This window comes from Zootoca vivipara, chromosome 1 (genome assembly GCF_963506605.1).
Source record: "Zootoca vivipara chromosome 1, rZooViv1.1, whole genome shotgun sequence".
Taxonomy (NCBI): Eukaryota; Metazoa; Chordata; class Lepidosauria; order Squamata; family Lacertidae; genus Zootoca; species Zootoca vivipara.
In genome coordinates this window covers 16273305-16286441 of record NC_083276.1, presented here as the reverse complement: position 1 = coordinate 16286441, position 13137 = coordinate 16273305, and the positions used below count along the sequence as shown (strand labels likewise).

General features: G+C 44.1%; 1 protein-coding gene across 7 annotated transcripts in view; it reads left to right on the top strand.

Annotated features, from left to right (window-relative positions):
- The window catches only part of EVL (Enah/Vasp-like), a 154160-nt gene that overhangs the window by 116725 nt on the left and 24298 nt on the right, over window positions 1-13137 (top strand). For all 7 annotated transcript variants that reach the window (XM_060271873.1, XM_060271870.1, XM_035106135.2 and 4 more), the window contains exon 4: window positions 11150-11213. In XM_060271873.1, the coding sequence (XP_060127856.1) occupies window positions 11150-11213 (64 nt within the window). The remainder of the gene's footprint in view (window positions 1-11149; window positions 11214-13137) is intronic.

The following is a 13137-nucleotide window of genomic DNA, read 5'->3' as shown; positions in this document are numbered from 1 at the left end:
ATTTGTGGTTGTGTTTCCCCTTTGCTTTCCTCTGGAGAGCTCAAGGCAGTGTAACCCATTTCATTCCACCCCTGCATTTTTCACAACAGCCTGTAAAGTAGACCAGGTTGAGAGACAGGGTCTGGTCCAAGGCCACCCAGTGAAACTCATGGCTAAATGGGTGTTTGAATCCAGGTGTTCCTCAGATCTCTTCTGAGACACTAACTAGTATACTACACTGCCTCTCATGTTGCTTATAAAGACATTTGTTAATTGCTTGTCCTACAGAATCTCTCTTGTGGTGCTTTCTGGATGTGGTGCCCTATGAGGAGGGTGATAATGTTAGGACATGTTGAGTTTTTCAACTTTCAAATTCCAAAAATGAGGGCTGCTAAAAAGTTGTCGCATGCCTTGGGAATTAAAATATATTTTGCTTAGATTAATATGATCCAGTTTTGCTTGTGTGTGTGTGTGTGTGTGTGTGTGTGTGTGTGTGTGTGTGTAAAATTGCATAGAGAGCATTAAAAATGATTGCCGAGTACTTGCAGTTATATTATATATTAATACTATTTATTATTGTTATTTGGCATTCTCAGAAGGTAACGTTAAAATCGTTCGGTTTTCCGAAAGCAGTTTATTTGCTTCTTCGCCAAACGTAGTCTTGCCATTATAAATTTTGTTCAGTCGCAAAATAATAATAATAGCAGATCCAAAAAAACCACCTCACTGAAGAAATTTGGGAGAAAAAAAGAAAGAAAGAGAGCCAGTGTGGTGTAGTGGTTAAGAGCGGTAGACTCCTAATCTGGGGAACCGGGTTTGCGTCTCCGCTCGTCCACATGCAGCTGCTGGGTGACCTTGGGCTAGTCACTCTTCTCTGAAGTCTCTCAGCCCCACTCACCTCACAGAGTGTTTGTTGTGGGAGAGGAAGGGAAAGGAGAATGTTAGCCGCTTTGAGACTCCTTCGGGTAGTGATAAAGCGGGATATCAAATCCAAACTCCTCCTCCTCCTCCTCCTCCTCCTCCTCCTCCTCCTCCTTCTTCTTCTTCTTCTTCTTCTTCTTCTTCTTCTTCTTCTTCTTCTTCTTCTTCTTCTTCTTCTTCTTCTTCTTCTTCTTCTTCTTCTTCTTCTAAAATGTCATGCCCCAAACTGATGTGTGATGTTTTGTTGGGAATGTCAGGTTCTATGTCAGTGGTTGGAGGTGGCCTAGGTGAGCCTTCTCCCAGCTCTGGGTCCCCAGAAGTTGTTGGACTACAACTCCCATCATCCCTGACCATTTTCTGAGGGGACCTGAGGACTCGAGGTTGGAGAAAGCACTGCAGATGAGGACATTTCTTTGGTTTACTGACAGTTGCTGAATAAAGCCATCAGTTACTACCTGAGCGAAGAGGATTTGGAGTGGAACAGGGTTAGATTACAGTTCTACAGTACAATGCTTTTCAAGTCAGTGTGATTAGCATAGCGTCTTCGGGAAGCGGACAGGCATTCTTCAGAGGCAGGTGCAGACCTCACGGGATAGCTTTACACTGTTTTGCCCAGAAATGGGTCCCCTGATAATTTGATACTCTCTTTGGTTTTATTCTTACCGGTTATGGAGCTTCCCTGGCCTAAAGGACAACCAGCACTTCATAAGTTTTAACCCTTTGGGTTTTAAATTGAAGGTTGCATAGGGATGAAGTTGTGGGGCTAGTCGTCCCCTCCCATTACAGAGATGCAGGTGGCCTCAGCTAGACATTGGACATGGAGTGTCATTGGTCCCATGCTTTGAACCCTCTTCCAGCAGAGATTCAGTAGGCATCTTTGCTTTTGACTTTCAGGCATCTCTTGAAGACAACAGGCCTATGTAACTGCTTAGATTTTCTTGCAGTAGCACCTTAGAGACCAACTTAAGTTTGTCATAGGTATGAGCTTTCGTGTGCATGCACACTTCTTCAGATACCAGTACTAGTTACAGGTAGGTAGCCGTGTTGGTCTGACGCAGTCAAAACAAAATAAAAAAATCCTTCCAGTAGCACCTTAGAGACCAACTAAGTTTGTCATAGGTATCTGAAGAAGTGTGCATGCACACGAAAGCTCATACCTATGACAAACTTAGTTGGTCCCTAAGGTGCTACTGGAAGGATTTTTTTATTTTGTTTTGACTGCGTCAGACCAACACGGCTACCTACCTGTAACTAGATTTTCTTGATTAGCCACCCACCTTAAAAAAATTTTTACTGCATTTTTGATTTTGCTGTATGCATTGTTGTTATACCGCCATGTGATACCGTATGAATTGGTGGTATCTAAGTACTTTTTAAATAAAATAAAATAATTGTTCTCTTCTTCAAGCCAAATTTGCAGAACGCAGCACGAAAATATCATAATATGTACTGTATTAAGATCCTTTTTTAAAATATATATATTTTATTGATTTTATAATATAAGAAGAACAAACATAAAAATACATAACATATTTTCCACTGACTTCTGTCCACCCTCCCAGAACCCTCTCCTCCCACCAGAGGGTCCCCCGAAAGGCAGGCAGTCGGCAGTGTTTCATTTTATGATTGAATTTCTCCCCACCCCTCCCCTCCACCCCCGACACACACCCCCTGCCACCAAGAGGCTCCAAGGGAGGAAACAGAGGGGGGGGTGTCCATCCAGCCATTTATCCAAACAAAAAGAAAAAAGAACAAAGAAAAAAACCCAAAAATAACCCCCCTAAAAAGAGAAGAGAAAAAAGAAAAAAAAGGAGAAAAAAAGAAAAAGAAAAAAACATTATTATTTCTATTTCTATAATCATTGTATGGGCCTCCCCAACCTCCCCCCTGCCCCGATTTCCATTTTCAATTCTTATTTAACAGTATTCTTATTCTTATTCCCATTCTAATTGCCAAAAAAAATTTTCACCTTATATTATAAAAACTATCCCAATTTTTAAATCCTCTTTACACATTAAGATCCTGACCAAGAAACGATCACTATATGCAAAGCCTTATTACTGAAGAGGAAGAAGGCTGCATTCATTGGACAGAGGTGGATGGAATTGGGTGTGGCTGTGAGACAAAAAGGTGATTCAAGATTTTGGAACATGGTCCATTCAGGTGTACATGTTTCCAGGCTTCACCTGGAAGCCCAAATCCCTGCTGCTGTCATTTGGCTGCAGTATTTTGAGGGCATCTTCCTGCACCTGTGTAGGAAGGTTCCTTCTCTAATACCAAGGAAAGACCCATCACACACATCCCTCCCCATATCACCCTCACATTATCCCTCCTGCACAGGTAACCCAGACCACCACTTGCAACAAGCAAAGGAGAGGAAAGGATAGGCCAAGTAAACTGGGTCTCACCAAGGTGACTTCTAAGTAGGGTTTCAACATCACAAACGTCATGATATAGTGACACAACTTTTCAGGTGGGTATTATTTCCTTTCCGCTGGTTTAAAGGAGTTCTAAGCATCCCCAGAGTTGCACTTCTTTCATATGTGATTTGGGGAGGCGGGGGCAACGCAGTTACATTAATCTGTTTTTGCATGTAATGCGTAGTTAACCCCTTATTTATTCGCTTCAAGATTTTTCATTTCAACTCGGCGGGCCTTGCACCCACCTTCCTTGGTGGGTATTTTTCAACCAGAGCGCCACAAAACAGCATTCTGCATCGTAGTTCAAACAGGGGGCGTGCATAGCGAGCTGTTAATTCAGTTGCACTTTTGAGCAAAAGGGTTGCACTTTTTTTGGCTGTTCTCTTTGTCCTCTCAATGCGTGAGGAGTCGGAGCTTTTTCACAGTGACCTGAGAAGCCCAAAGTATTTTGATGGGTGTAATGAAGTTTCAACAGCTCCTTAATGTGGGGGAGGGGTTTTGCTGAGCATCTTGATGCTGTTTGGCTAGGTTCCAGCAACAGGTGGCAGGCTCATTAGCCTGTATTCCGCTACAGCATAATTGATCAGCTGCTAAATTACTTATGCCTGGCTCGGGGGCACTTCATCTACCATTAGCAAACAGGTGATTCCCAGGTTATTCCAGTCTGACTCTTCCGTAAATCAGGAGAAACGCTGTAACGGAGACAGCTCAAGTCACTTAATACTTTTTCGTTTCTTTAATCCCACCCTTCTTCAAAGTGGCCCCCGTGGTCATTGCCCCCTCTTATTCTCACAACAACCCTGTGAGGGAGGGAGGTGGGACTGATCCACACTTAACTGACCCAAGGTCTTCCATTGAGCCCCATGGTTGAGCGCAGGCTTGAACTCAAAGGTGTCGATCAAATTCCGACACATGAGAAGCGAAAGTCCTGGAGACCAAGTCCTGTGAGGAAAGGGTGAAGGAGGTGGGTATCTTTAGCTTGGAGAAGAGGCGATATGATAGCCATCTTAAAATATTTAAAGGGCTGTCACATAGAGGGGATGGAGCAAATTTGTTCCGACTTGCTCCGGGAGGGTAGGGCCTGAGCCAGTAGATTCAGCGTAAAAGGAATGGGATTTCGACTAAAGGAAAGAACATCCGGATAGTGAGAGTTGCACAACAGTGGTACAAACTCCCTTGGAAGGTGGTGAGCTCTTCTTTGTTAGGGTTTTAAGCAGAGACTGGGGTTGTTTTTATTCATTTATTTATTACATTTACATACCACCTATCGTCTGAGGACCACAGTCCAAGGGTTGGCCTTCTGGGTCATTTCCAGCTCTGTGATTCTATGAAGGGAAAGGAATGGAACAGGGCAGAGTGCACAGTGTGGGTGTGTGGGTGTGTGCTTTCATTTTCTTTTTGTTCTCTTCCTATCCCCAGTCCCACTTAAAAGATCTGCACATGTATCCATTACCAGATCACATTGGCAGCTGTCAGACCATGGTTTTGTCTGGCTTGATATTCTCTGCAGTGGCTGGCAACAGCCCTCCATTGCCAAGTACTTGCAGTTATATATATTTTTATATTTATTACTAATATTGATATAAAATATAGCTGCAAGTACTTGACAATCATTTTGTGTGTGTGTGTGTGTGTGTGCATTTATTATTATTATTTTTTATTATGCAGTTATGTATTAATATTTATTATTATTATTATTATTATTATTATTATTTTATTAAGCATTAGCTGACATTTTCAGAAGAGTCAAATTAAAATACTTTGGTTTTCCGAAAGCAGTTTTTTGTGCCTCTTCATCAAACATAGACTCAAATGTTGTCCAGTTACAGGGGGAAAAACAATAGCAGATTTGAATTCCTCACACCAAAAACATATTTTTAAGACCCTTCACTGAAATTACATTTCACCCCCTAAAATGACACGCCCTAACAGCATCTGATTTGCCCCCTACTCTTGGCCCAGTAAGTGGAAACCCCCACCCTGAAGGCTCTTTCCACATATGGTTCTTTTTACTTAGAATCATAGAGTTAGAAGAGACCACAAGGGCCATCCAGTCCAACCCCCTGCCAAGCAGGAAACACCATCAAAGCATTCTTGACATATGCCTGTCAAGCCTCTGCTTAAAGACCTCCAAAGAAGGAGACTCCACCACACTCCTTGGTAGCAAATTCCACTGTCAAACAGCTCTTACTGTCAGGAAGTTCTTCCTAATGTTTAGGTGGAATCTTCTTTCTTGAAGTTTGAATCCATTGCTCTGTGTCCGCTTCTCTGGAGCAGCAGAAAACAATCTTTCTCCCTCCTCTATATGACATCCTTTCATCCTACTTAGATCAGCACCACAGGCTCCTCTGAGCTGACTTGGGGGGCAGCTTCCAGCACCCCCTCCGCTCAAATCGAGATGCATCTTGCTTCAAGAGAGGGGTTGGAGAGCGGACCTTCTGTGACAGTTCTTTACTGCAAGAGGGCCTTGGCCAGTGCCGGATTTACATATAAGCTAACCAAGCTATAACTTAGGGCCCCACTCTCCTGGGGGCCCCCCAAAAAAAATTGGAGGGAAAACAACTAGATGTACATTTCCAAAATATAAGATAAAAACTAATAAAATAAAACCTGCATACAGCAACAGTGTTTTGTGTTGTGTAGGCTCCTATGATGTAAGTAATGGGCCCCGCCTGCTAGCCTGCTCCCTAAAATATCACTGGTTTGCTCATTTCTATATATAGGGTGCCTACATTCACCGGGACACAGGTGGCGCTGTGGGTTAAACCACTTAGCCTAGGGCTTGCTGATCAGAAGGTCGGCGGTTCGAATCCCTGTGACGGGGTGAGCTCCCCTTGCTTGGTCCCAGCTCCTGCCAACCTAGCAGTTCGAAAGCACATCAAAGTGCAAGTAGATAAGCAGGTACCACTCCAAGCGGGAAGGTAAACGGTATTTCCGTGCGCTGCTCTGGTTCGCCAGAAGCAGCTTTGTCATGTTGGCCACATGACCTGGAAGCTGTACGCCAGCTCCCTCGGCCAATAACGTGAGATGAGCGCCGCAACCCCAGAGTCGGTCACGACTAGACCCAATGGTCAGGCGTCCCTTTACCATTTACATTCTGCATGGACTGGTTGCATGGTCCATATAGCATATAGTCATCACAAAAAACAGCGACAATTTGTTGTTGACAAAGGACAGCTGGACATATAAAGGGCCTCATTACCTTCAGTAGCTTAGGGCCTCATCAAACCTAAATGTGGCCCTGGCCTTGGCCCTCGTAAATTGTCTCAGCCCTAGCTGGCTGAGAGCTGGGGCCTGCACATTTCCATCTGCTGCCAATGTTTGAAAGCAGCTTGAAAAACATTGCTGAAATGTAGCCCTCAGCCCTGGTGGTTCGGGTTGGAAATCCCTAAGGGATTTTCTGCGTGCCTCAGTGGGTCCTCATCACCCCTTTGCAAAGAACATAAGGCCCATCTAGTCCAGCATCCTGTTCTCACAGTGGCCAACCAGGTCCCTGTGGGAAGTCTGCAAGAGAAATCTGAGTTCAACAACCTCCTGTCCTTCTGTGGTTTCCAGCATTCAATATTCTTCTTCTTTGCTGATCACTTGTAGCCAAGTAAGATTCTCTTCCATGAACATGGTCTTAACAGTGAGTCTGTAAGTGACTGTGGAAGCCACGTCCTTCCACAGTGGGGACATAGGTTTCTGGGTGGGAGTTGATCATGGTGTGGACTTGCCAAGCGTGCCTTCCTCTTAGCACGTTTCTCCCTTTTGTCCTGAGTTTGAGCTTCTTCAAAGCCCATGACACCTTTGATAAAGGCTGTTCTCCAATTGCAGCGTGTGCAGGCCAGTGTTTCCCAGTTGTCGGTGTTTATATACTACATTTTTTTTAGTCTTGCCTTGAGAGAGTCTTTAAACCTCTTTTGTTGACCACCAGCATTACGCTTTCCATTTTTAACTGCCTCCTCCATTATAGTTAGTAGCTGTTGAAAAGCAATAGCTTCCAAGGCCATCTAGGTTGGTGGTCATCATTGTCCCCTGTGGGAGCGAATTCCAAAGTTCAACTATGTGCAGAGTGAAGAAGCACTTAGTTCTGTCTGCCCCAAATCTCTCAACATTCAGATTCATTGGATGTTCCCTCGTTCTCTGCCCACTTGTTTGCGGAAACTCGCTCCAGCTCCCTCCCAGGTCATTTTTCTTTCCTTATGGATAGTCTCACACTTTTATTAATAGGTGAAGCAAATTCATGGTATGTCAGAGGGAACACATCAGTTTCCCAGAACCCTGGAAAACGAGAGAAGGGAATAAAAGGGATTTTCAACAACAACAACAACATCAAAAGTTCAATCTAATTAGGAAAAAAAAATAAACTCCAGATAAAACAGCTGTGGTCAAGTATCAGAAGTGTTTCGGCACCAGAGGGTTTGGTTTACAAGTGACCTTGGGAGGTGCTAATAGCCTTGCTTCTCGCCAAGCTATCATTGGTTTGTCTTTGCCCAGTGGCGAGGTGGCTTTCGAGCAATGAGCCTGTTAGCATTCTCCAGAGTCACTGGATAGAAGACAGGAAGTAGCCAGCGAAATGAAAGCAGCCTAGGTTCCCTGGACCGGGTGTGTGTGTGTGTGTGTTCTGGCTAATTGTCATCAACTGGAAAGGGGATGCAAAACTTAATATAGTATGTTTCCGATATCGTTCCCAAAAATACACTGAAAGCTTAGTCATAGAATGCTTGTGCAAAATGCAGGGGTTTTGTTACAAAGCCAACCCTTGGAGGAGACTTGGAGGTATTAGCAAAGCCTTTCATGAATGAATTGCTGCAAAGACTGAACTGCGGAAAACGGTATATCCTTGCAGGAATGTCCACCCACGTGGCGAAAGCTCTTGGCCAGTTCCCCAAACCTGTCACCTGTGCCTGGTCATGTTGCAGCTCGAGAAGAAATCTTTAAAGGGAAGGGTCCAAAAAAACCAGAAGACCATATTGCTTGTTATTTGGAGCAGATTTAATTTGTGTAGATTTATGTTTGGTTAAAAAGAGACCCGCCGTTAGGTTAGGCACACATGCATGTGGCTGGATTCTGATGACTGATTACAAAAATGAAGGGTGTGTGGAGGGATTCAAATGGAGAACTACCAGAGGGACATGGGAATCTCATAACCTCTGCGCAAATCACCTTCACCCAGGTGCCACCTTCTACCCAACAGATTCTTAAGCCATTTTTCCTTCGGTATGTTTGCCCTTAAATACGTTTGCCTTAGAACTCATGGACATCCAATGAAGCTGAACATTGGAAGATTCAGGACAGATAACAGAATGTTCTTCATGAAGCACATAGTTAAACTGTGGAACTCACTGCAGCATGAGGCAGTGATGGCCTCCATAAAATTCGTGGAGGATGAATGCCAGTGGCTGGAAACCACAGGAGGGGAGAGTGCTCTTGTGCTCATGTTCCACTTGCTGGTTTCCCACAGTTGGCCACTGTGAGAACAGGATGCTGGGCTGGATATGCTATTGGACTGCTCCAGCAGCCTCTTCTTACATTCTTAAATTGCTCAAGGAAGGCAATTTGGGGCAGGGGAAAAATGGTGATGGTCTGGCTAAGTGCCCTCTCCTTCCTACATTGCTTCTCTGCTATAAATCATCCCCTCCTGATACTGTAATGCCATTGGGGCTCAGTTACAACACGCATTTACGTGTGATGTGCCACCAGTCCCTAAAGAAAGCGGCTGCTCTGCCCCACGCAGGTCATGCGCATGAGAAATTGGGCTGCTGCTGAAAATAATTCCATGTTCTGAATGTGTGCATGAGATTTGGCAGAGCATAAATGCGAAGCTGAGCTTCAGAAAACCAGAGCAGGGCAGCTCTCTGCAGCCGACCCAGTTGTAAGAACGCAAGAACTTTCTAATTAGCCAGTGTTTGCAAGCCATTTGTAGCACTTCGGTCTGCCCTGGCACAATCTGCATCACAATGCATTTTGTTTGGTTTTGTTTCTGCTTAGCTGTAATAAGGAGAAAGACTTTGCCCCCTGTTATAAGGGGAAGGGCGTAGCTCACTGGTAAAGCACCTGCCTTTGCATGCAGAAAGACCCCAGGTTCAATTCCTGGCATGTCCCAAGTAGGGCTGGGAGAGACTCCTGCCTGAAATCCTGGGAAGGTATAGATGGGCACCCCTGTGCTCCAAGGCTCTTTGAAAATTGCATGACTCCACCACCACCACCTCCTACATCATTGTGAGGATTCTCACAATCTGGCCAATCTCAATATTGTCTTAGAACTAGCAAAACGCCTGTCATCGTGTGATGTGCAGAACTCACCGTGTTTAATTTCTCCATAGGATTCATTGGGAGCCATCAAGCCAGCTCCCCCTCCTCCTGGAGCCTCCCGTTTATCTGGGTTCCATTTCTTGATGTAAAGCTACAGTGTGGTGGACTCTTGGGTGTTAACATGGGATTCTAGGCCTTTTCCTTAGGCTCTAGAACATGTGTATTTGGGGCAGGGAAAATGACAGGCTTCAGCCCTGCAGTAGATTCATCCATTGGCACATCTTCAAAATATGGCTAAATCCATATGGATTGTGATTTTTTTTCTTTTTAGGTCCCTACGTGTGTAAAAAAAAAAACCCACCTCTGAGTACAGGCATGTGTAGTAGTGTACCAGCAAACAAGTTAATGTTTGTGGGGGAGCACGGAGACACAAACCCTCTCCCCGTGATGCCCTTCTCGCATGTCCATTGAACACACAGAGGCACATCCCAAACAAATGAAAGTTTTAAGGAGAGAGGATGTTGGAATCCATTGCACAGCAAACAAACAGACACCAGCCTTTTAAAATACTGACTGGTAGCTGCTGGTTTTATGGACACATGTTTCTGGTTTTGAATTGCTGCTGGGGGGGGGGTGCACAAACCTGTAAGTTTTGCTTTCTTTCAGTTTCACATTTTTCTAGCCTTAACTAAAGTTCTCTACTTTTCTTCATCAGCTTTCAATTTAAACACACACATACAATAAAACAACTCAGGAAATTTTGGCAGCAGTTTATGGTTCATTTCTCTCACTGTGCACATTTTCCTATGACCTTCTAGCTAATGTCAGTTATGTTCACTAATACATGCATTCTTGTGCACACTTACCTGAAATACACGCATTATTTGTACACGTTATGTGGTTAGAGAACTTCATTGCAATATTTGGAGAAGTTTTGGCTCCCTTGCTTTTTCCGTACGTGTGAATTAAGTAGGTTCGCGTTAAAATGCCAGACCAAACTGAATTTCTCCTCCAATTCTTGGGAATACAAATAAATTGCTGGGGAAGTGATATGGAAGGAAGAATGAGTGGGTGTTGGCACATGTAAAACACCTACCTTCCTTTCCCCAAATGCAAGTTTCCCCGTCTCCTCATTCGCCTTACAAGGAAAACATGAAACAAATTTTTTAAAAAATTCCTTCCAGTAGCACCTTAGAGACCAACTAAGTTTGTCATTGGTATGAGCATTCGTGTGCATGCACACTTCTTCAGATACACTGAAACAGAAGTCACCAGGAAACAGGAGATTGAGATTCTTGTGTTTTCCTCTTAGTTCTGCATTAGGTCTTGCTTTATCGCAGGTGTCTTGCTCCATAATACTTACCTTTGTGCTGGCACCTGATAATGGCTGGTTCCTGTATGTCCTGTGCTGCCCTTCAAGTCATCAGCAGAAAACAGAAACAAAATCAAGGTCCACTGGCATTGACACTTCAGTTTGTCATGGCTGGCCAATGAGTGCTGCTTCAATGGCCTTGAATAATCTCCTTCAGATACCATAGGACATATTCTTACTGCCTTTGCAATGATTACTGTCTTGTTGTTTCATCTTCTAGGTCCAACAACCCAACGCCAGGTTCAAAATGGACCCTCTCCAGATGAAATGGAGGTTCAGAGACGGTAAGGAGCAAAAAATAATAATCTGCAAGGCACAGTATTTTTTTAAGCAAATACCAACTGTTGCTGATATAATTGAGCCTATCAAAACACCAGGGCATTCTTTCAGAAACTGTGCTACTGTACAGGCCAGCTGTCGCTATGAAACGCGATGCAATAAATGGAATTGTTATCCCATCAAAGTGGGTGGTAATTTTAGCCCCTGCTTCTATGTTTGCATCCTGTTCTATTAAAACCAATCACTGTATTTGCAACCCATGAGATCCCCTGTGTTGATAAAATATGTTTTGCCCATCAGGAGTGTAGGACTCTGGGCTCCATGAGTTCTGTTCTGTACTATAAGACACCTTAGGAAAGACATGGGGAAGCATGATCAAGATATGTGTGAGACGGATCTGCACTCCGATCACTGCTCTCGCTTTTATTTTTCTGAGAAGCCTCATCCCTTACCTCTTTATTATTTATTGATTAGATTTATATCCTGCGCTTCCTCCCAGAGGAGCCCAAGGTAGCAAACCCATCAAAAACAATTATTTTGAAATATTCAAAAAAAACCATTCAAAATCCATTTTTAAACATTTTCTGAACTGGTAATTTCAGGGTTGCCAGGAACAGTATCTTTCAGCCATCAAATGCCTGGGTAAAGAGGATTTTTAAAAAATCCTTCTGAGAGTCAGTAATGAGGGAGATGGATGCACCTCACCTGGGAGGGCATTCCACAAATGGGGAACTACCACCGAAAAGGCCCTGTCACAGGTAATTGCCGGCTGGGAAGCCCCCGGAGGTGACCCCAGCAGCAAGGCCCCCTTAGTGGTACATAGGGCTGTTTCTACAGAAAGTGGGGGTGGGGGTGCTCTCAGAAACCACACGGCATATATGCAATTTATAATGTGGACCTTCCAGTTTAAGATTATTATGCTGGTACTTTGCTTAGGTGATGGGAGGCAGCAGGGTTAATGAAGTTCCTTGCATGATCAGTTTTGGCTATCGCAAATTGTGTTGGAGTGAATCAACAAACTGACGTTCATTCCTAAGCCATCTTCACAATGTTTTGCTCGGTTATGTTTGTGTGTTTATTTTCTTAAGCTTCTTAAACAAGCTTAAGGTGCTGGGCCTCTTAATTATCAAGAGGATCACATTATGTAGAGAACATCCTGCTGGCTACATCGACCTTAGTGATTATTTCGGACCATTGTGTATGGTTCTGTTTCCTAAGATGACGTGTGATCCCCTTATTGCAGTGTTTCTCAACCTTTTTTGGGCCACGGCACACTTGTTCCGTGAAAAAAATCACGAGGCACACCACGATTAAAAAAGTAAAAAAAATTAACTCTGTGCCGCCCTATATTATAATTATGACTGTAAGAAACACTTGCCAAATATTGCTTTCCGGCGGGTTAGTGTTGTGTATTGGCGGCCGCCAGGCTCGTTTGCACTGAGCTTTGGGAAAGAGGAGGAGAAATATTGCTTTCCGGCGGGTCAGTGTTGTTTATTGGCGGTCGCCAGGCACGTGACAATGCAAATCGCCCTTCTCGTCGCCGCATGTCGCGGCACACCAGCCAGCGTCTCGCGGCACACTAGTGTGCCGCGGAACAGCGGTTGAGAAACGCTGCCTTATTGGCTGCTCCCCAAGATCCCAAATGACCCAACTGAAATATTTTATCAATCAAGACCATTTAGAGACATGGGTGGTTTCCCCCAGTTTTCATGCCATTTGTGACAATTAATTATGCATTTTCTCAGTTATTGGACCTTCCAAAGTTCAGCATGGGCTATTTCCAGAAGCTCTCTGAACTATCCTTGAGAGGGGCTGTTTGCAAGTTACTATGATATGTGAGCAAAGTATTCACAGATCAAGGCAATGCTTGCATTCGCAGCAGCACCTGTGACTTCACAATCCAGAGCATACAATGTTGTAGACAAGTGC